Source organism: Dromiciops gliroides, chromosome 6, assembly GCF_019393635.1.
Source record: "Dromiciops gliroides isolate mDroGli1 chromosome 6, mDroGli1.pri, whole genome shotgun sequence".
In the NCBI taxonomy this organism is placed as follows: Eukaryota; Metazoa; Chordata; class Mammalia; order Microbiotheria; family Microbiotheriidae; genus Dromiciops; species Dromiciops gliroides.
Genome location: NC_057866.1, coordinates 106,734,228 through 106,757,110, shown reverse-complemented (window position 1 = coordinate 106,757,110; position 22,883 = coordinate 106,734,228). Strand labels below are relative to the sequence as shown.

Sequence of the window (22,883 nt, the reverse complement as noted above, 5' to 3'; positions counted from 1 at the left end):
AGGTTTCATTTTGGTGCCAATGATCTTATAGTTTTTTCACACTGGTTTAGGCTCTTGGTGCTGTCTACAGGACCAACTGGTAGTCTTTAACACACCCTAGGTTTTCACTGGTCTATTAACCTTGACTCCAGAGGCATCATCTTTTCTGATGCCTCATCATAGGTTAGAGAGCCACACAAGGTTATAGTTCTCATCAGAGGTTGCTCTTCTGATCCTGGGGAACTCTGTGCGTACATGCAGGTGTTTGCCTATACCCTGGCTTGTAGGTGGTGTTGTTGTTGTTTTGGAAAAAAAAATGTCTTCCCTTCTAAAAGCACTGTACTTGGCAGTCAGAAGAGTAGCATTCACACCCAAGCTTTACCATCTACCATATCCATGATGTTGAATGGGTTTTAGTTTTTTATCTATCAAATGGGGATGATAATTGTTGTTCTCCTTACTTCACAGAGCTGTAGGGACAATGACAAGAGAGAAAGGATGGGGAAGAGATTTGGAAATGTGAGCTGTGATTGCTTCTATTTCTTAGCTGAGTCCCAGTTCCCTCCACTTGATCCCTGGCTCTCTCTCTCTCTCTGTATATGTAGGGTGGAGGCAGGCAATATCCAATCTTATGGTGTGTGGTTAAGTTTCCAGCAACTTGACCTCTCTCATGGGCCTCTGACCATTAATGAGAATGGACATGAGAGGAATGGCACATTTTGATTTCTATTCTTGAATTTCCCAATTAGGTAGGCCTAGCATCGCCCACTGTGTGCTCAGTGAAGACTTGCTGATTGCAGTCCCTCCCTAAAAGGGCATATCCAGCAATATATGCTCAGAACCTTGAACTGAGGAACTGTTCATCAGTTAATAGATGATTCAATAAGTGAATAATATATATAAAAAAACATCTTCAGGATGGGTGAAATAGACTGTAGAGGACCCAAAAGGTGGGAGAGTCAGACGTAATGTTCATAGAGAAGCTGCCATTCCAGGTATGCCTCAAGAATTAACATTATATGACTAATATGGTAATGTTTTACATAATCTTACATGTATAACCTATATCTGATTACTTACCACTTCAGGGAGGGGGGGGGATAAAAATTGGAACCAAAAACTATAAATGAAAACGCTCAAAACAGACAAATAAACAAGCAGATGAATGAATGAATAACCAAGTAAGTAAGTAAGTAAATAAAAACAAACAAACAAAAAGAATTAACATTGTAGTACAGCAATGGGTTATGATTTCTTCTGTGGTTTGTCCCTCCATGAATGCAGATAACAGTTGCTGTCTAGATAAGTCTTTTGGGAATTACAGTGGCTGCAAATTTCATCACCTGGACAACCAAGGGACGACAAGCTCCTCTGAACTTAACCAGACTCATTGGTTCTTTGACAACAGCCTCAGAGACTATCATTGCAACCATTTTACAATGTTGTAGAGTGTAGAGCTGAAAGCATCATTAAAGGTTAAGGAGCCCAACCAAGTGCCTAATGTTACAAGTAAGGAAACAGAAGCCTATAGAGATGAAGTGGGTCAGTTTTTCAAGCTTAATAGGAGACTGTAAGCAAGTAATGATGGTAGGTACTGTTTCATTTTTGTCTTTCTATCTTCAACACAGAGCCTGGCTTAATAAGTAAGTGCCTAATAAATGCTTGTTGATTGGCACAGTCACCTCCATAGCATGAAGAGGTATCAGAAGAGGTGATGCCCCTCTGGAGGTGAGGTTAGTAGACCAGTGAAAACCTGTGGGTGAATTTAAGACTGCCCACTGGTCCTGTAAACAGAAACTGGGCGCTGAAACAGGGTGAAGAAGCTACAAGATTGATAGTTGAAATGAAATCAGACAAAGGAAAGCAATGATCCAGGTGGAAATTGGCATTCTATTCCCAAATCCACCAATTCAAAATAAAGCATGTGATTTTAAACATTTAGACTGGATCAAGGGCTCTTCATTCTTTTTCATGTCTTGGACCCAAATCTGTGGCAAACTAGTGAAGCCAGAGGCTTCTTCTCACAATAGTATTTTTAAAGTTCATAAAATAAGATATATATAATAACAAAGGAAACAAATTATATTGAAGTACAGTTACCAAAATATTAAAAACCAAGTTCATAGATCTCAGGTCTAAGAACTCCTGGCCTAGAAAGATTGCCTCTGTGATTGTAACCTTTCTGCTATGCTGTGCTTTAGAGAGTGACTCACTTTCTTATGACATGGATTGGTTGCTCGAAAAATGCAGCTATTTTGAAAAAGAAAACATTTCACAGGTTTTAACTCAAAGTCCCACTCTGATTCCTCCTTCTGTCATCTTGACCTTTCTGAGGCTATTGGGAGTAGTAGATGGCAGAGTCTATCCAATTAGAAAGCTCCAAGAATGAGCCCAATGATGGATGACAGGACTTTGATCCAAGGTCCCAAGTACATGGGCTCATCACTAACTTGTCATAGGGTGCTGCATTTTTCAGCTACTGTGGGATTGTGATCTGTGTTGATGAAAGGTAGTATCTACATTGATGAAATTACAGGTATCTGAAGTATCAAATTACTTAACTGGTCTACTAAGTGTTAGCTTAAGAAGTATTTGTTTAGCAGTACGTAAATATTGGCATAGTGAAATAAATCTTAAACCCCAATATTATTGTGCTGCTTAAAAAAAAGAAGTATTCGTTGATTTGAATGCAAATTATAAGTCTAACAGTGGACATCTTCATGCCTGTTCTTTACCCCTTCAAGCAAAATCTGAGAGAGAGAGAGAGAGAGAGAGAGAGAGAGAGAGAGAGATGGCATCAATATGAGAGATGCCCTCTCAGAGCATGGAGAATGGGAGAGTAAGGAGGCAGAGCCACTTCTTTTAAAACCTAAGTTGGCTATTCTTTCTGGTTCAGTCTTTCCTGATATAGCTTTGTTTCAATTCTCTCCCGACACCCCAACTCTTAAGGGATGGGGAACCAAGAGACTAGCCAGGGTTTGTTGTGCCATCTCAAATTGATACGTCCTTCATGTGTCCCCCTGGAGTGGCCAGGGTTCAAGTCAATCAACATCATCCCACTCCATGGGATGGCCACTGGGGCTAGTGTTACATAGTGAATAGAAAGCAGACCTATGATTGCAGTGGTAGAGGGAACTCCCAGAGGAGTAAATTCCCTTTCCCAGTGCAAGTTGGCACCTTCTCTGCAACTTAAAGTCTTAGAGAATTTCCTAGAGTACTGAGCAGTTGTGACTTGACCCAGAGTCACACCGTCATTATGGATTAGAGGATGGATTTGAATCCTGCCTTTGAGGCCAGCTTTCTATCCATGATTTCATGCTTTTACACATGCAACATAATCTGGATATTAGTTGAGGTATAGTTGCATTTCTCTAGTAAGAGGCTAGTGCTTTGAAGGGGGATTCTATACTCCTAGGAACTCTACCTACCAAGCTACCAGGATTCCAAATTAGGTAGAGGATTATGAAGGAGCCCCATAGGAATTCTGGGGGATCTGGTAGGAAATAATTGATCTCTTTATTTACAAATGATTTATACAGCTAGAAAATCCAGGTTGGAGGAGGAGGCAAAAAGGGGGAAAATGGCACTTAGAGTCATTCCAGCCCAGGTCACTTGTCAGCCCGGACAAAGGAAGCGAAGACACTGTCTGGGCGGCTGAGCAGCACCTCAGGCTTATCATATTCCAGTATGGCTCCACGCTTCATCACAATCACGAGGTCGGCGTTCAGGATGGTGTGCACTCGATGCTGGAGAGAGAAAGTCCAGATGGGGCTATGATGCTTTGACAAACTAGAGGGAGCTGAGGGCACATGTTAAGGGAAAGAAGGGCTGAGGTTATCTATAGTTGTGAGGGGAAGGGGAGCATGGATAGACATTCAGCATTGGAAAGAGAGAAAGGTATGAGTGGGGATGAGGTATGAGGAAAGTGGGGTAAGATGGGCTCAGGGTGTGTGGCCAGGGAATGAGTTCTGGAGGGAGGACCAGAGGGGCTTTAAGTAGAGTTGAGATGAACCAGCAGAGCTAAGTAAACATCTATACTAGAAAGTGAGACACAAAACCCATTGCTCGAGCCTGTAACCTAATGCTCAAACTTGTACCCCATCATAGGGCAGCGGCTCCTTTGTGTCTTCCCGTAAGGTCAGAGGGCCAGCCTTGTCTCTTTACTCTTCACCCACAAGTTAAATAATCAGATCCAACATCAGAATCTAACATGCAGTGCATGTTTACCTTGATGCATGTGGCCCCTGGGCTTCTTACTCATTGAATGGGGAAGTCACTTGGGCTTTCTGTGTTTCTTGGGGTTACCTCCTTTTCATCCTATCCATGCTCCATCCTATCCATAGCTGGGAATGACCAAGATGATTACAAACTAATGACCGCCATCTATTCTCTGCTTTGGAGATAACAGCAACTATGCGGCACAGTGGATTGAATGCTGGGACTTGGAGTCAGGAAGACCTGAGTTCAAACCCTGTCTCAGGCACTTATTAACTGCATGATTCCGGACAAATGACTTAGCCTCTTTCAGCCTCAGTTTCCTCATCTGTAGAATGGAGATAATAATAGCATCTACCTCACAGGGTTGATGTGATGTCAAAATGAGATCAACAGCCCCAAAGTCCTGTGCCAACCTTAGTTTAACAAATACTAACTGATTTATCCTCCTCTTCCTCCTCTTCCTCATTGTTGTTAGATTTAGTCAATGGGACTATAACCCTTGAGAACTCAGACACTTAGGGATGCTCTCTCAGGAGTCAATTGAAACTAATGGTCCAAGAACACACAAGCCAACCTCTCCCTTACCCTTGTCCCAGACACCCTGGGGAGCCAGGTAGATGAGCCTTGAGAGCATGAAGGAGGAAGAACCATAAGACTATCAATGAGAATTGGAATACGAGTCAGAACAAATGCAGGCTCCAATCAGAAGTCCCCCCTCATTAGAAGGAGAGTGAAATAGAGACTAGGTAGAGGAGGCTATGCCTGGCCCTTCTCCCTCGTTGGTATGGGGAACTCCCGGGTAAGGAAACCCCCTTTACCAGTGCAGGTTGGCACCTTCTCAACAAATTAAATCTTAGGGAGTTGCCTAGAACATTAAGAGGTTAAATGAGTTGCCCAGGGTCACACAGCAAGTATATATTATGTTTCAAGGCTAACCCTCTCTCCATACTTGATTGTCTTAAAGGGCCTCAAACTAAATTGAATCTATTGGTGCAGCAGGGTTGCAGTTTTGGGGTATGGGAAAAGGAAGAGACTGTCCTGTGTATGACTGTGGTTAGAACAGGCAGATGGTTTATGTAGGTGGCTTCCCTAAAAGGCCCCGCCCACCACAAGTCTAATGCTCCCTGGGCTTTCCCTTCCCAAAGCTGTGTGCATCATGTCCCCTTACCGCTATGGTGACCACAGTGCGGTCAGCAAAGGCTGTCATCACCACCTTCTGTAAGATGTTCTCCTGGGGGAAAAGAGATGAAAGCTGCATTGGTCATTTCCCCAAGAGGGCTGAGCCTGAACAGGAAGTAGCCCTGGCCTGCCTTGAGAGAATCTCAGGGAGACAATCTCCCATCATTACTACCTTGGTTCCCCACCCCTCTTGCCTATTGTCCACTACTGTTCCCACTGTAGAACCATTGCTAAAGTCAACAGAGACTGAACCAATTGTGGCCACATGGAGGGAATCTGTGACACTCCCAACCCCACCCCTGAGCAAAAAAGGAAGACCTTCAAGCACACAGAACCTGACAAATGATTAGAGGAGACAAGCTAAAGGAAGAGGCGAGGGATGGTTAAAAGGTACATTTCTACAGAAGACCTTGGGGGAAACATAGAAGAGCAGCTATTGATCTTCTAATTGAAACTCAAATTTCCCTGTGCAAGCAATGCGAAATGATGGGAGAAAAAGGCAGGAACACTTAGTGAAAAAACAAAACAAAACAACCAACTCAAACACTGTACCCCCCAATCCCCCTCCCCCACCATGAGCCTTATTTAGGAGTCCTGCCCCACCCCAAACCCATGCGGTAAAGGAGCAATCAGCCACGCAAGTAATGGGGGAGAGTTTGCAAGGAGAACCACAGGGAACTCAAAATTCATTTCAGCAGGTATAAAAAAAAATGAAGTGAATGTTTCCATGAGCTGCAGAGATTGTGCTTCATATAGAACTGATTAGCAATGACATATGTACACTGGTCTCCCTGTTAAAGGAGAATGTTGAAAAGACTGGAGGAAGGCATCTCTAATCTGTAGCTTATCTGGGAGGCTGAAGCATTTCTTGAAAGAATGGAGAAAATGATTCAAGAAGAAAACAAAGAAGGAAAAAATATAAGGAGCTATCCAAATATAAGGCTTATCCAAATCTGTGTCGTGAGGTTGGAAGGTAGAGGAATGTGACATAATAAGGATAATGGGGGAAGAAGCACTACTCAACCTTTGGAGATAATCGCTAGGTTTGAGGCTTTTTTTTGTGGGACAATGAGAGTTAAGTGACTTGCCCAGGGTCACACAGCTAGTAAGTGTCAAGTATCTGAGGCCAAATTTGAACTCAGGTCCTCCTGAATCAAGGGCCAGTGCTTTGTCCATTGCACCACTTAGCTGCCCCTGAGGCTTTTTCTATAGAGAGTAGAACTGGATTATGAGGAAGAATCCACTTCCCATTTTTCAAGGAATGATGATGATCCCCAGGTATCTCTGGGAGGGGGCTAGGGTTAGGGTTAGGACCACAGAAGGAAAGGATCAGTGCTAATAAGGTGTATTGAGGTGGTCATGTACCAATTTGACATGAACAATCAAGGAATACACTGATTTCCTAAGGCATATGTATCTGGGATGCCACAACAAAATCTTGAGACTTGTTAAATCTGATGACTACTTTTCATTTGTACAGATTCATGTGGAGACGAATGAAATTGACAGGAGACACTAGGCAGGAAACTAGGCAAGAAAGTGAAGACCATCAGGTCATAGGTGATCTTTATCTCATGGCTGCCAATTGAAAAAAGGGGCTTTCAGAGGTGTCAAACATGCAGCCTCAGCCCACAACACTCCTTGAGCCCAAACAATATTAAAATGTAATTGTGGAATATTTAACAAAGTAAATAAAAGCACAATAAAACAGCTAACATTACATTTTAAAACTAAGTCAATATGCTGCTCAACAGGGATCTTTATAGATGGATTAGTTGCCTCCATTTCTATTTTAGTTTGACATCATTGCTTTAGAAAATTAAAAAGAAGGTATGGGAAGCGAACAGCTGGGAAGATGATTCAGCTGGTAAAGAAGATGGTTTGGGGGAGTGGGGCATGAATTTCTGGACTAGAGCTTCAGATACTGGAATGACAGTCCAAGGATGGAGTGATAAGGGCATATATCAGCATGGTGGCAGTATCAGGAGAGAGAAGAGGGTATATACAAGAGATATTATGCAGGTATAAAAGGCAAGATCTGGCAACAATTTAGAGGGATAAGGTCTGCACCCAGAATTTCATTGGCATAAGGAACTCCCTGGAAGGGAAACCACCTCTATCAATGCAGGCTAGCAACGTCTCAGCCTCTTACAATCCTAGGGAGTGGCTTGGAACTTGGAGAGGTTAAGTGACTTGCCTAGGGTCATACAGCTAGATTCTAAGGCTGTATTTAAACTCAAGATTTAAAGAGGAGAGGGGGCAACTAAGTGGTGCAGTAGATAAAGCACCAGCCCTGGATTCAGGAGGACCTGAGTTCAAATCTGGCCTCAGACACTTGATACTTACTACCTGTGTGACCCTGGACAAGTCACTTAACCCTCATTGCCACGGGAAAAAAAAATTAAAGAGGAGCTGTCCAGCACACTACCTACTGTGTCGTTTAGCAGAAGCAGAAGAAGATAGGCTTTTCAAACAATAAACCAATAACTTGATTCCTAGCAAAATTTTTGGAGGCTTTAGTAAAGGGAACATTTAAAAGCCAGCAAAAGAAGCAGTAATTATCATGTGCCAACCTGGGTTTATCATTTAAACTATTTTCTGAGCTTCCCTGAATTACCATTCTAGTAGCCCTGTCTAAAAAAAAAGGAAAGGAAGTTGGTTTGGTGAGGTTTGCTCTCAATCATGCCATGCTGGTACTTGGTGATTTCACTGGTTTGGCACTTCCTCTGTCAGTATGGATCTCAGGCTATCCATGCTTCCTCATTCTTTGTGATTCTCGATCATATTCTTCCACAGTTACTCCACAGTGAATCCATGCATCCTTGTTGGAGGCCTTCATTTAAGTCTTTTTGTTATATGGGGTACCAGTGGAGCATCTTGTTGTCTTTTATTCCTTGCTCTTTCCACATGATGAACTCATCTTTTTCAATAACCCACTTTCTGGATTTTATCCCTCCTTGTGCACGAACCATTACAGGAAAAATGTTGTAGCCTGCTAGTGCTCACTTAATTGCCCTCAACTTTGAGTCCTCTGGGCCTTTCAATATTTACAAGGATATAGCACCATATGGAGGACAATTGAATAAAAAAGATGAAGCTTGTGTCAAGGGACAATTTAGGAATCCTTAAAAGCCCTGATCATTTTCTCAAATGCATTTTAGTCTTATTCAATTTGGAGTTTAATTAATTGTACATTGTATTGATAGATTGACCATCCAACTTCATGTCATAGACCAGACAATAGACATTTTTTCATCCATTTAGTTTTTTCTCTATTGATTGCTATGGTGATCTCTTTTGAATAGTCATGGATATCATCAAGGGGGCCCTGTAGTGCTCTGGGACTTGATTCAATCAATACAAAACCATGCTCGAATAGGATGTGGTTTCTATTATGAGAGCTGTTTTCAAGTATTTAAAGGGCTGCTATGTGAAGGAAGGATTAGATTTATTTTGTTTGGTCCCAGAGGCCAGAACAAGGAGAAATGGATAGAAGTTGCAATGATGCAAATCTAGACTCAATGTGAGGGAAAATTTCAATTGGAGTTGTCCAAAATTGAAAGACCTTCCTTGAGAGGTGGTGGAGTCTCCTGCTTGGAACTCTTCAGGTGGAGTCTGGACAACTATTTGTTGGATATGTTCTAGTGGGAATTTCTATAGTATATGGGTTGGATTAGATGGTCTCCCAAATTCTTTCAAAAGCCTCTGGAAAACTTTATCATCTATGGGGAATACCTCTCCAATTTGTGCAAGATATTTGCCATGCTTGAGGTGAATTATTTTGGCAAATATACATACACACAAATATAATTTTATTTTATGTCTTAGTGCATGTTCATAATTAGAGGAGCATTTACTAATGTTATCTCTGTGATTTCATGCATCAAAGAATCTTGTGGATCTGGAGTTTCAGCAGAGGACTCCTAATCAATTGAGTCCTCCCAATCTACTGGATGAAATTAAAAGATTAAGAGGCAGGTATCAGAGACAACAAGATATCAGGGTATACCCCTTTTAGATTTGGAGTGGTGAAATTTGTACCTGGTGAGGAGTGTGGTCCCTTTCAGATTTTTAGTGGCTCATTTGCATATGAAAGACTCATCAGCTGAAGTTAAGGATCAACCACATACCTGGTGGCTTTAAAAAAGTAAACCAGACTGCTCTGGAATTAGATAAACCAGTTATGGAAGAAGAATTCACTTCACTTTCTTTCTTGTGCCTGATCTAGAGTGCTGCAAGGATGGGGAGGGGATTTCTCTCTGCTCTTCCTCTTTGATCCCCAACCACTGGTAATGGCATCTTGCAACAGAAGCATATGACCATAGGAGATTGTGCCCAGTAGTGGGCAGGTCCAAGGCCCAGCTGTGAAGTTGAGTCAAGACAGAGTTGTCAAGAGGGGTGTTGATGCTGCTGCAGGTCCTAGGGTGTGGGCTCTGGTTCTTTCTAAATATATATTGTAGTGCTCAAGGATGGGTGTTACCTGAGACTGAAACTAGAAACAGTAGATACTTGGTCTAGCCTTAGAGCCTTTCCTTCAGTCTCAGAGACAACTTATGCAGCTTAGTAGAGTGACTTACTGAGACTTTGTTTCCTGAAAGGAACAATAGCATAACTAGAATATCTTGGGGTCCTGAAAGACCAAGGTTGTAAGTTACATTGGACACATGTATTCCCTATACATGTGTCTCTCTGCATGCAAACTCTGTATATAATCTTTCTGCTGATGACATGTGTATTCATAGGAAAACACATCCCAAGTTATTGGGGTATGTGTTGTGATAACACCCTAATATCTCAGGATTACCCTCTAGAACCCCGAGAGGGGATTTAGCTGGTACAACTTTGGGAGAGAGGGCCAGAGCCTATACATTACAGTATCATTATTATTGTTGCTACTATTTCCATTTAGAAAATACTCGTGCTTTGAGCTAACAGATAACATCTAAGGGAGTGAACATTCTAAGTCTGAAAGGCAAACATCCTTACATACCATAGCCTCTATTACCTGCCCTTTATGTCTTATAATTTCAACAAGTTGATTTTGTAGAGTCAATTGATCAGGAATTCTTTAGTCAACCCTCTGCTATACTTGTATGATCTTCAGATCCACAAGTCTTGTTGGACTGCTTTTTGTTCTACCAAATAAGACACTTAAAAATGTACAAAGGATAAAGAGAGAAGGATCTTGCATCCTCTGCATCTTACAGTCACTGGTGAGACACTTAAGATGCAGTCTTCTGTCAATTGTTTTCAAAAGCTTGCCTATTATACTTTCATCAAGGATGCCTTCAATATGCATGTAGATTACCTTTGTAAAAAATTCTATAAAGGTGAGAAAATGGGCATATTCTCTTTTTTGGATGTTAATATAGTCTGTTTTTTTATTTTTCTTTTGATATCTTCCCTTTCCTGAGATAGTTTGTAAAAATAATCTCTTAATGTTTTCTATTGTATTGCTTCAAGCATGGATTGTTGGGGAGATGTACTTTTTTTTTTTTTTGGTGAGGCAATTGGGGTTAAGTGACTTGCCCAGGGTCACACAGCTAGTAAGTGTTAAGTGTCTGAGGTCGGATTTGAACTCAGGTACTCCTGAATCCAGGGCCGGTGCTCTATCCACTGCGCCATCTAGCTGCCCCGGGAGATGTACTTTTGAGGAGACTGGTTAAGCTGCTTAAGTGGCATTTCTACTTTGTCATGGAGCATGTTAGGGACTGAGTCGTTAGTGTCTAGGTATGTCATTGGTGGCAAAAATAGACTGTTAAGGAAATAGTGACAAATTTATTTCATTTTCTGCCTTTATTATCCTCTTGCCAATTTCATTTATGTTGACTCAGGATATTGTGGTTCAGATAAGTTTGAATTGTCTGGAATCAAAGATCATAGTGACCCAGGGAAAGTTACTTATCCTCATGGGCCTTCATTTTAATGCCTACTAAATGAGATGGTTGGAGTGGATAATCTAGCCTCTGAGGACCCTTCCAGCTCTAGCTCTCTGACACTATAGCCCTATGAGTTTCATACCAAGTTTTCTGTGGATATATTTTTACTTTGATTCCTTTTCATTTTTTTTAAAGTGAGGCAATTGGGGTTAAGTGACTTGCCCAGGGTCACACAGGTTGTAAGTGTTAAGTGTCTATGTCCAGATTTGAACTCAGGTACTCCTGACTCCAGGGCCGGTGCTTTATCCACTGCACCACCTAGCTGCCCGATTCCTTTTCATTTTTAATGAGATGACAATCTTTGCAGTCTTCCACCATCTTCCTATGGTTTGTCTTATAAAAAAGTATGTATTTTACACCATTGTTTCCTTTGACTTCTGTTTCTCTCCACTTGTCAAGAAGATCAATGTTTATAGGCTTTGTTGGTCTCTTAATAGTAACAACAGTTTTCCATTCATTAAACTTCTATAGGAAATGGTAATAATCTCTGCCTTTTCCCATTTCTCATTTTCCCCCCAGCATTGGTGACTTGTGTGAATAGTTCAGGTAGAAACTATTGCAACTGTTTGCAATGTCTTTAGCCTTTTGCTAAATCAAATCAATATTGATTCTGATCTTTGATCTAACTAGTTGATGACCTAACTGCAAAGGAGAGTTGATTCTGATATGACTCCCACATTAAGTAATAAGTTGTTTCCTGTTTGCTAAGATATAGTCAAGTCCTTTACTCTTTTTCTCTCTCTTCCTACAGCATCATCATCATCTCCTCCTATTTCTCCTCTTCCTGCTTCTTTTTCTTTTGTCTCTTGATGTTGTTCAGTTCTTATTAGATTCTCTTTTGGAATAAAATATTCACAAAGCAAAACCCAGAGAACAATATACACAGACTACTATAGTATAAAAAATGACACTAGAAAAAAAATTTTAAAAACTCCAAAAAACCCAAAACAAAAATGACACCAGAAGGCGGCTGAATTCGGATTAATTGCAATAAGCAATCTTAGATCTGAAGAACAGAGGATGAAATACCTATCCCTCCTGCCAGTAAAGAGGAAATGGGATATTCTATATGTTGTCAGATGTGGCTACCTTGTTATTCTTAACCCTTTTTCTTTGTTAAATAGGAGAATTCAATGGCGAGTGAAGGAGGTGGTGAGTGGGGAATATTAGAAAATTCTTGTGATTTAAAAGGGGCATAAATCAATTGAAAAAATTAAAAAGGGAAACATTCATGATTTATATATGTGAGGCTCTTGGCTAGCCAGCATGTCTTTGGATTTCTTCATTTCTCAAACCTGAATCAAATTGTCCAAATATGCTTTTGCCCCCTTCTTTTATGTCCATCTTCATATTTAGGCATCAAAGTATTCCAGTATTCCTTGACTTATTTGGAGGCTCTTGTCAAGTTCTTCACAGACTTTTTCTACCTTCGCATCTTCTGCAATTAAAGTTGGTTCATGGACCACTGTTCCCTGTTAGTCTTTTTGCTTATGCTTAACAGAAGTACTGCAAGAGTACATGTAGGAGCTTCCCATGAAATGATATTTCTTGATGACTTTGGACACATGTTGAAACCAAATCGGCTAATTCTTTTGTTAGTTCTCCAAGAAGAACCCATGAACCAGCCTTCTGTTCATCTGCAACTTTGCTATATATTTTGATGTTATGAGAATATTGACAGTGATGTGAGTTTTAGTTTTTCCAATGGTAACACCAACTTGCTGGTCACTGGGAAAAGACCTCTCATTTATAGCACCTCTAGTTAAAATTTGCAGATGGCATAAATAACTGATTCTTAGTATTCTCTATCATAACTTCCCCTATTTTACAAACACCACTCTGGAAGTAAAAGAGGGTTACTCAATACTGAGAGTTGCTAATTTTCTTTTTTTCATTAACAATCATTCAACAAACCACCAAGCATTTATGAAAAGCAGGGCTAATAATGCCATGGAGATGCCTGAATCCCTGTATACATGTGTGCATGAACTTGGAACACCATAGCTCATTTTTTTTCTTCTTCGTCTTATTTCCATAACACATCTATTCTGTTTTTAAACACCCACACTATGGGTTGAGAGATATTTTGTATAACAATCTTCCCTCCCTCCTCTCCTCTCAATTCCCTAACCATCACCACCTAAAACTGACTGTAGACCCCCCCCAGGACTGACCGTGGCCATGTCGATGGAGGCTGTGGCCTCATCCATAATGAAGATGCTTGTCTTCCTCACAAAGGCCCTTGCCAAGCAGAAGAGCTGCCTCTGTCCCTGGCTGAAATTCTCTCCACCTTCTGTGACTATGGCATCTGCAAAACAACAATGACTTTTTGTGTGTATGTATGACTTTACCTCCATTTCTTAGAATTGCCATCTTCCTTTCCTTTAAGGCTCAAGTTAAGTGTCACTCCCTATAAGAGGCCCTTTTTGATCTCCTCACTTATTAGTGGCCTCCCTCTACTACAAATACTTTATTTATTTTATGTGTGACTTGTATATAATTATACATGTATGTGTTGTCTCCTCTCACAGAGTGTAAGCTCCTTGAGGGTAAGGACTGCTTCATTTCCGTCTTTGCATCTTCAGTTCCTGGTATACAGCAGGTACTTCATAAATGCTAATTGAACGAATGAATATGTATGTTTTTCATGGGTTGATAATTGGTCACTAGGTGGTTTTCTGTCACTGAGAACTATACTGGCTTGGCTTTCAGAGTCCTGGGTTGTGGGAAAGAAAGGAGGCAGTTGTTCCTAAAGCACACTTTAGTCCCACCTTCCTTTAACCTGACTGTAATAACTCTTGATAAATTGATTGGTTGTTTGAGGGCCCAGCTGTCTTGTGGGCAAAGGTGGTCTTGACTCTATCCCTGTCTGGACTAAGATATGTGATTTCCATCTCTTGGCCTTGCATGTTATATGGGGACACTAGTTAGCTCACTAGCCTCTCCCCATTCCCAGGGTTCTATGGATGGATAGATAAATGGGATGGGACAAAGGTGAGAGATGGGGTAGGAGAATCAATGAGTCCAGGAGTGTTGTAGCACTATCAATATGAACAATTAATTCATTACTATTAGGAATTCCAGGGCCCCTTGATGTGCCTGGTGCCTCAAGGCTTTGAAACAGAGCCCTGGAGTTATTATAGGGAATAGCTGGGCTCTGTGTATGTGTGAAAAATATGTGTAAGCATCTACTCCATTCACACATGGGTGGGAGAACAGATGGATATGTGCCCAAGCTTTCATGTAGACTGACCCTGGAACTAGCCCCCATAGAGCTAGGACTCCTCCCCAACTTGGCAGGAAGCCAGTCCAGGGAGGTGGGGGTGGGCACAGTTACCTAGCCCCCCCGGCAGTGCTTTCACCACTAGCTTTAGCTGGGCAATCTCCAGGGCTTCCCACAGGGTGCTGTCTGAGCACTTCTTTTCTGGATCCAGGTTGAACCTGCAGAACAGCACAGAAACTTCAATTAATAGCCAGTGAGTAACCTGGCCCATCCCACCCCCATAACCCAAGGGTATTGCAAAGAGCGGGGCCAAGGATAGGGTTGGGAAGGCAATGAGTGATCTTGCCCCAAGATCAGGAATCCTCTTTGGGCTGACATTTGCAAAGAGGGGCTTCTGGGCCTTGGTTGGACCCCATCTAGAGCCCTAGCTGTGCACAGTTCTGGGCACAAATTTTAGGAAGATATAGACAAGCTGGCACCCATTCAGAGGAGGATGACTGGGATAGTTCACAGGCTCAGAGATTTAGAGCTGGAAGTGATCCTCCAGACACTCCATCACAGAGGAAGACCTCCGTTTGTCTTCTTCACCTTGGTGACTCATGTCTCTAGTTCAACTCCCTCATTTACAGATGAGGTGACTGGAGCTCAGAAAGTTTAAGGGGCTCAGTGCCCCATGTCACATAGGATTTGGTCTTAGAGCCTCTGGGTCCTCACTCTAAATCCACTCATCTTTTCATGGCACCATGAAGATTGGAGACTGTGACATCAGGACTGATGAAAGTACGTGGATATGGGTGGCCTGGAGAAGCCAAAATTTAGGTGGAAAACTTGGGAGCTGTCTTTTATTATTTGAAGTGAAGCCATCATAGATAAAAGAAAGTAAGCTTGTTCCACTGAGCCCCAGAGCAGAGCTCAAACCTGATCTGCTGAGCCCCAGAGGACAGAACGAGGTAGAAGTTGTAGACATTGGATTTCAGTTTGCTCTAACAAAACACCTTGCTCCCAATCAGAACTGTCCTAAAGTGGGATGGGAGGCCTCTGGAGGAATGATTTCTTTTTATCACTGGAGTCTTCAAGAAGACTCCTCAATGAGGATGTTTTCAGGGGAATTCCTACCTGGGTAGATGACCAAGGAGGTTCCTGCCATCTTGGATGTTCTGTGAAATCTTGCTACTAACCTCTTAGCCTATCCTTTCCCTTCTACTTGCGTCAGACCAATATTGTTTTGGTCTTAGCCCTGCCTAAATTGGAGCCCTAAGAAGTAGCCTTTGATGTGTGTGTGTGTGTGTGTGTGTGTGTGTGTTTGTTTGTGTGTGTGTGTGTACTCTCCTTCTGCAAGTCCTGTTGGCTTTGGGGCTTCAAGCAACTCCCAGTTTCCTATTCAGCCCTTTTTAAAGCTTATAGGTTAGAAACTTGGGACTCATACCAAAGGTTGCCTATGACAGAGGGCATATATGTCTCATTTGTCCAATGCAGAAATGATTTCTTAATTCATCTTTGCACCTTGTCCCCCCACCCCCAGCATTTCCCAACATGGTAGGTCCTTAGAAGATTTTTGCTGAATGAGCAAATGAATGAATGAATAACAACACAGTGTATGTGTGTGGGAAGGAGTCCAGAAACTTGAAAGATGTGACTAAAGATGTATATTTTGGAACCTTCAATAGGGACTCAGTAAAGACTAGTTGATGAAGATCAAACAAACACAGAATCTCAGGTCTAGAAGAGACACCAGAGGCCATCTAGTCCAACCTCTTAGCTGATCTCGTTGGAGAGTCCTGGTCCCTGTTGGGACATGGAACTGTAACGATTGGAATGACGCCACCTGCTGGATACTTACTGTAGAAGAGTTCTGCCCATGAAGGGAAGGTCTTTGAGGGCAAGACCAGGAGTCAGGAAGTGACGCAGACTAGTGGGAGGAGGAAGGAAGAGACTGGCGCTCAGTCTCGGTCTTTTTTCCTGAGGACTCTGGCGGAGAAGGGAGCTAGAAATGTGCTCTCCCTTTAATAGATAGGAATCTAGGCCTTTTTCTCTCTCTTTACCAAATTCTTATTCTCCTTAATAAATGCTTAAAAGTCTAACTCTTGCTAAAGCTTATAATTTATTGGCGACCACTCATTAGATATTTTAGACAGACTAGCTAGAATTTTAGCCCTTAACAGAACCCAGGGGTTTGGGATCTGGACCTGAGAGAGAGTTATTGCAGGGAGGGGGGGGGGCGAGTAGTAAGTCACTACTTTTCATTTGAACAATAGCAGAATAGTCCTAGGGGGTGGAAAAGAGCACGAGGCCAAACCTACCACCACCAAATACTTAATTTCAGTCAATGGTGCCAGCAAGGCAGCAGTGGATTTGGGGTCAGGAAGACTTAAGTTTGCATTCAGCCTCAGATACTGACTAGCTGTATTAATGTGGGCAAGACAATAGATACATTTCCAGAACAACCTGGGAAGATTGGTATGAACTGATGTGGAATGAAACGAGAACCAGCAGAACTATTTATACACTAACAAAAGTGTTATAAAGACACGCAGCTCTGAAAAACTGCAGAACTCTGATCACTCCAGTGACCAACCCTGATTCCAGAGAATGATGTTGAAGCATGCTATCCACCTGCTGACAGAGAGGTGATGGACCCAAGATGCAGAATGAGGAATAGATTTTTGGACACAGCCAATGTGGGAATTTTTTGGGCTTGACTATGAGTATTTGTTAGCATGGTTTTCTTATTATTTTCTCTTTTTCTTTTTTTGAATTGGAGGAGTAAAAATTAAAGTTAAAATGCAGTTAAGGGGCAGCTAGGTGGTGCAGTGGATAAAGCACTGGCCCTGGATTCAGGAGGACCTGAGTTCAAATCCGGCCTCAGACACTTGACACTTACTAGCTGTGTGACCTTGGGCAAGTCACTTAACCCTCATTGCCCCACCAAAAAAAATGCAGTTAAAATGACAAATTTGTAGTTAAATAGACAGTCTTAAGATCTTAAAAATGATCTCCTCATCCTTCTTTTCCTATATCTAGCTCTTCTTTTCACTGTCTCATTCCTACTCTCTCATTCCTTGTCCCCACTCTCTTGGCTACTGAGGTTGTGGAGGGAATTAGAGATTGTCTGTAGCATACTTTTGTTTGTGAAAGAGTGTTCATATTATAGATGAGGTAACTAAGCCTTAGGGAATGGAACTAATATTTCCAAAGTTACATAGTTTGACCCTAGAATCAGAAATCTCTTGATTTGTAGACATGGTCCATTTTGGAACATTGCATACACTGTGAGGTTCCTGGGCTGGGGCGGGGGTGGGGTAGGGGGAAGCTCTTTCCCCTAAGGTAACATCTCTGGTCTTTTCTGGGCCTCCCCTGGGGTGTTACTCACCGAATGGTGCCACTGAAGAGGATGGGGTCCTGGAGGATGATGGAAAGTCGGGATCGCAAGGTCTGCAGGGGCAGCTTTGCAATGTCAATGTCATCAATGACGATCCTCCCTGTATTAACCAGGGATCAACTCACACAGGGGGACTGTGCCTAGTACTGACAGGGATGGGGGACAGAGACTTGCGTGGGTAGAAGGGACCTAGCTGGGAAGCAGGGCCAGGCCATGTGGTTGACCCTCTGTATTGAAGGCCGTGAGTATCATAGAAACATTCAAACCTGACCATACAACTTGGAGCATCCATTACCCAGTTAGACAGAAAGACAAACAGACAGAGCGCCTCACTGAAAGAGTGATTCTACAGGCAGGGGTTCAGTAGTGACAATTTGCCCTTTCTCTAGGGAGTGAGCTCTGTGTGGAGAAGAGCAGTCAGGGAATGTTGTATTGTGGGTGTCAGGGGAGGAGGACCTACCTTCAAACATGTCGACCATGCGGAAGAAGGCAAGAGAGAAGGACGACTTTCCGCTGCCTGTTCGGCCACAGATCCCAATCTGCAATAGGGAGAAGCTGAGAACCAAGCCCTCCCAGGGGAACATAGGAAGTATGATCTTCTATCTTTGATCAAGCTCTTTGAGGAGCTTGGCCAAGGATGGACTAGAGGCTTATAGATTGTGAGAGCGGAGAGGGAGGGAAGGAGAAAGGAGGAGAAAGAGGAGGAGGAGGAGAAGGGAGAGAGAGAAATGGGGGGAAGTCAGAGACAGAGATAAAGATAGGGAGAGGGAAAGCAAGGGAGGGAGAGAGGCAGAGGAAGAGACACAGAGACACAGAGAGAGACAGAAAGAGGAAGTGTCATAATGAAATAGACAACAGAGAGAGAAACTGGGCTCAGGTTCCTCATCTCAGGGTGGGAGGTGATCCCAGGAAATCTCTCTTCTTCCTTTTTCTCTTGCTACAGAGGACACTCATGCCAAATGTCTCAAGCCACAATAAAAGGGCTCTGCCACTACCATTTTTCTAAGGCTACAACAGGAAGGGTTGGCACTAATAATGCCAGTGAGTGGGCATGTTGGACTAAAGCACTTAGAATGGTCTGGGAGGGAGGTTGTAGGATCCCAGACCAAGGGAGCTGAGCATTAAGGCTGGTATGGGACTGGACCTTAGCTTGAGGTCATATGACCCTGGAACTGACCTTTTCTCCTCCCTTTCCCCCCTGCTTCCCTCCCTGTCCCTCTTACTCATCTCCCCCCAGCCCTGAGGTTCTGTACTGACCTTCTGCCCTGGGGAGATGTGGGCATTGACATGATTCAGGACTGGCTTGAGGGAGCTATCATAGCGGACACTCAGGTTTTGTATCTGGATCTTTCCTTGGACTGGCCAGTTCTTTGGTATCAGGGATGGAGCTGAGGAAGGTGGTGGGAGGGATGAATAAAGGAGAAGAGGACCACAGAAGTGGTCTAATTGAAAGCCTGGCTCAGACTTTTGTCTTATCCCCAGACCCCCAGGTACCCTGGCCCCATCCTGGATTAGCCTTGTACCCTCTCTCTTGAAGCCCTCAGGAGTTTATCTGCTTATACCCAGCAATCCTTCCCTTTATCTCCTAGTGCTTGTGCCCTCCCCCCAGGAGCCCCTAACTCTGTCCCTCCTGTGCCCCCTTACCCAGCAGTCTCTTTCCCTTCCCCAGACCTTCCTCATCCATCAGCCCCTCCCTCTCCCTCTGAGTCACCTCACAAGGAAACCCTGACTTTCTGAGTTCCTTGACCCAGAAGACTCTCATGCTTCCTTCTTCCTGAGTTTCCTTACCCAGAAGCCCCTCATAATTCTCAGCTTCGGTTTTCAGAAGACCATGGATTCTTTTAACAGCCCCCATCTGAATCTCCATGTCTGCTAGGTTCCTCACCATCCAGTTTAGGTAGTTGGACACCTATGGAGAAAGCCAGGACATGGGGAAGGGGATCACAGATGGAACAGGATACAGGTAACTTTAGGGGCTGCTGAAGAGCTGAAGTTACAATATTGGGACTTATTAGACTTTTAGCTCCTTGAAGGTGGGGACTATCTTTTGCCTTTTTTTTTTATCCCCAGGTTTCAGCACATAGTAGGTTCTTTTTTGCAGGGCAATGAGTGTTAAGTGAGTTGTCTAAGGTCAAACAGCTAGTAAGTGTTAAGTGTCTCAGGCTGGATTTGAACTCAGGTCCTCCTGAATCCAGGGCCAGTGCTTTATCCACTGTGCCACCTAGCTGTCCCCTGGATTATAATATCTTAATATCCAATCTTGAAGCAAGAAGTATCATTTCTTGACTCAGTCCAGCTCTGGCAGTGATCCTTAAACTCCCTCCCCCCTTTTTGGGGTGGGGGTGCTAAACTTAAGGTAAATCTGAGGGTCATGAGTGACTCTGACCTGAAAGATTTGGGGGCCCTGAGACAGGGATCATTTAGTGTTGGTGACCTATTAGGGAGAGAGCCCCTCATTCTTCCCTCACCAGGACAGGGGATCCACCCTGCCTCACTCACCATGAGGGCATAGGTGAGGCCCAGCCCCACTAATCCCGCAGGCAGCTCCTTGTGCAAGGATTTGGTGATGGAGGCCACAGCAGCGATGAGGACCACACAGGCACCAATGTATTCCTGGGAGAACAAGATTGCTCCTCAGGCATCACGAGCTCCCCATAGAGCCTCCCTGTAAAGCCTTGTGTGCCACACCCCGAGCCACAGTCTGCAGAGACAAAGGCGCTCTCTCTCTCTCTCTCTCTCTCTCTCTCTCTCTCTCTCTCTCTCTCTCTCTCACACACACACACACACACACACTCCCTCTGTGAGTATAATGTGATGATTTCATTCACACTTTTATGCATCCACACAATATACACACACATGATGCAGCAGAAATGACCATACCTCACACGCACACACATGCCTTCACCCATATACATATTCATACACACACACACACACACACACACACACACACACACACACACGGAGCAAGAAGACAGATGAAGAAAGATGAGAAGTGATGGGGTGATCTAGGTTTGACATTCAGAGGCCTGTACACAAGGGATGGTGGAGGTGCATGGTTTATCTTCTTCCCTGGTTTGGGAGGTGTCCTGACTTGTCAAGGTGCATAACAGTGGGAAGGACACAGGCCAGGAGGTAGGGAGGCTGAAATCTGGGCTTTGCCCCTTAGTGATTGTATGCCTTTGGGCAAGTCAGCTGCTCTGGGCTTATTCTAGCCAGTCTTATCACACATGACTTACCAGCATATACTCTATACTCTGTGCTCCAATCAAACTAGATTTCCCTGCCCTCTCTCCTCCCACCCCAATGACTTCCTATTCTCTCTCAACTCCTGGTTCATCATCCTCTATGCCTGGATTTCATTCCCACCCAGCCTCCACCCTGAGGGTTACTTCTTTTAAAGCAATTTCTCCTTCAGGTAGCAAAGTCTTTGAGATTAGAGCCTGCTCTATTTCTCTTCATCTCTTCAGTGGCCAGCCCAGGGCCCCAGACACAGCATATGAATGCTAATTGAGTCTGAGAAATGAGACTGCTCCCCTGAGAGATCTGGATCTCTAAAATCCTCTCTAACTCTTGCATTTTAGTATTATTCTGATTTATGCTGTATAAATGGATAATTCTAGTGAGGCAGATGGGTGAATTTGGAGTCAGGGAGATCCGAGTTCAAATCCTACCTTGGACACTTAACTAGCTGTGAGTCTGGGCAAGTCACTTAACTACTCTGTGCCTCAGTTTCCTTATCTATAAAATGGGATTATCAGTACCTACTCCACCAGTTGTGAGCATCAAATGTGATAACGTACAAAATGCTTGAAAACCTTAAAGAGGTTTTTGATGAAGATAATGAGGAAAAGGAAGATGAGGGTGAGGATAATGATCCCACCTTCCTTGTCTTCTCCCTCCTCCCAACCAGACAACTTGGACTTTCTATGACCAAAACACCTTTTAAAAATTTTAATTTATTCATCTGCAGACTCCCCACCCTCACCTCTGAAAGCTGCTTTTGGGTACACCCTTGACTCTCACCCCCAAAACTTCCTCTTACTCCCCAAGGGGTGTGGACTTGCCATTCGGACTTCCAGCCATCGGTTGGCAGCAGTGAGGAAGAGTGAGGCAATGTTGTTGGAGTCAGTGTACTTGAGAAGCTTCTGTTGGAACAAGGCCTCATACCTGAAAGAGGAGGTGAAGGGTGGGCCAGCGAGTTTGCATCTGGTCCATTCCTTCCCTGAGATGCTACAGGGAAGGAGAAGTGCATGCTGTAAGGAGGACAGAGGATGGTGGAGAGGGAACCAGACTCATATTTCCTAATATCCTCTCCCAAACTGTGTTCTTTTGTCTAGATGTGTGTATTTGTAGATAGGTGTGCATGGTTAGAAAAACCACCAAGGGGGCACCCTCATAATCTGGCCTTTAGTCAGAGACAATACTTAGGTACAACTCATTTCTCCTTTCTCTGAACTCTGCACCTCGCCACCCAGTACTTAGAAATCTGATCTGTAATTAAGAATTTTGACAAACCCAGGGCAAACAGGATGAAACATACCCTCAAATCAACTCTGTAATCATGAGATGAAAATAATACAGGAAATAGTTAAGACAAATTCAGCTGAGCAGGAGGGGGGAGTTAATTGCTATAATGTTGAAGGAATACATGTGTCAAATTCCAGTGCCTTGCCAGAAAACTCTAGTTGTTCCACCTTAGTTAGAGCTTTGTGTCACATACTAAGGACTCATCCCTACAATAAGATTGTAATTTACTTAGGAACAAAGATTCTCCATGGTTCCAGCTAAACTTCACATATGCCAGACCTTAGCACGGTGCTTTGGACATAGTAGATGCCTAATAAATGTTTGTTTATTGGCTGATTGACTGAATAGTTCATAGGATTTAGAGTCAGAAGGGAATTGAGAGATCATCTGATCCATGTCCCTAATTTTACAGAAGCAGGACCTGAGGCCAAGA

General features: G+C 43.2%; 1 protein-coding gene across 10 annotated transcripts in view; it reads right to left on the bottom strand.

The window, feature by feature from the left end:
* Positions 1–3,471: 3,471 nt before the first annotated feature.
* ABCC8 (ATP binding cassette subfamily C member 8) overlaps positions 3,472–22,883 on the bottom strand; it is a 124,279-nt gene continuing 104,867 nt past the window's right edge. For 4 of the 10 annotated variants that reach the window (XM_043969966.1, XM_043969967.1, XM_043969969.1 and 1 more), the window contains 10 exons: positions 21,909–22,090; positions 20,417–20,530; positions 19,706–19,826; positions 19,175–19,305; positions 18,378–18,456; positions 17,909–18,017; positions 14,653–14,756; positions 13,490–13,623; positions 5,366–5,428; positions 3,472–3,725 (listed from right to left, as the gene is read on the bottom strand). In XM_043969966.1, the coding sequence (XP_043825901.1) occupies positions 3,588–3,725; positions 5,366–5,428; positions 13,490–13,623; positions 14,653–14,756; positions 17,909–18,017; positions 18,378–18,456; positions 19,175–19,305; positions 19,706–19,826; positions 20,417–20,530; positions 21,909–22,090 (1,175 nt within the window). In that variant the 3' untranslated portion in view covers positions 3,472–3,587. Of the gene's footprint in view, positions 3,726–5,365; positions 5,429–13,489; positions 13,624–14,652; positions 14,757–17,908; positions 18,018–18,377; positions 18,457–19,174; positions 19,306–19,705; positions 19,827–20,416; positions 20,619–21,908; positions 22,091–22,883 lie in introns of those variants that run through there. The other 6 variants (XM_043969968.1, XM_043969972.1, XM_043969971.1 and 3 more) reach the window with 6 other exon arrangements.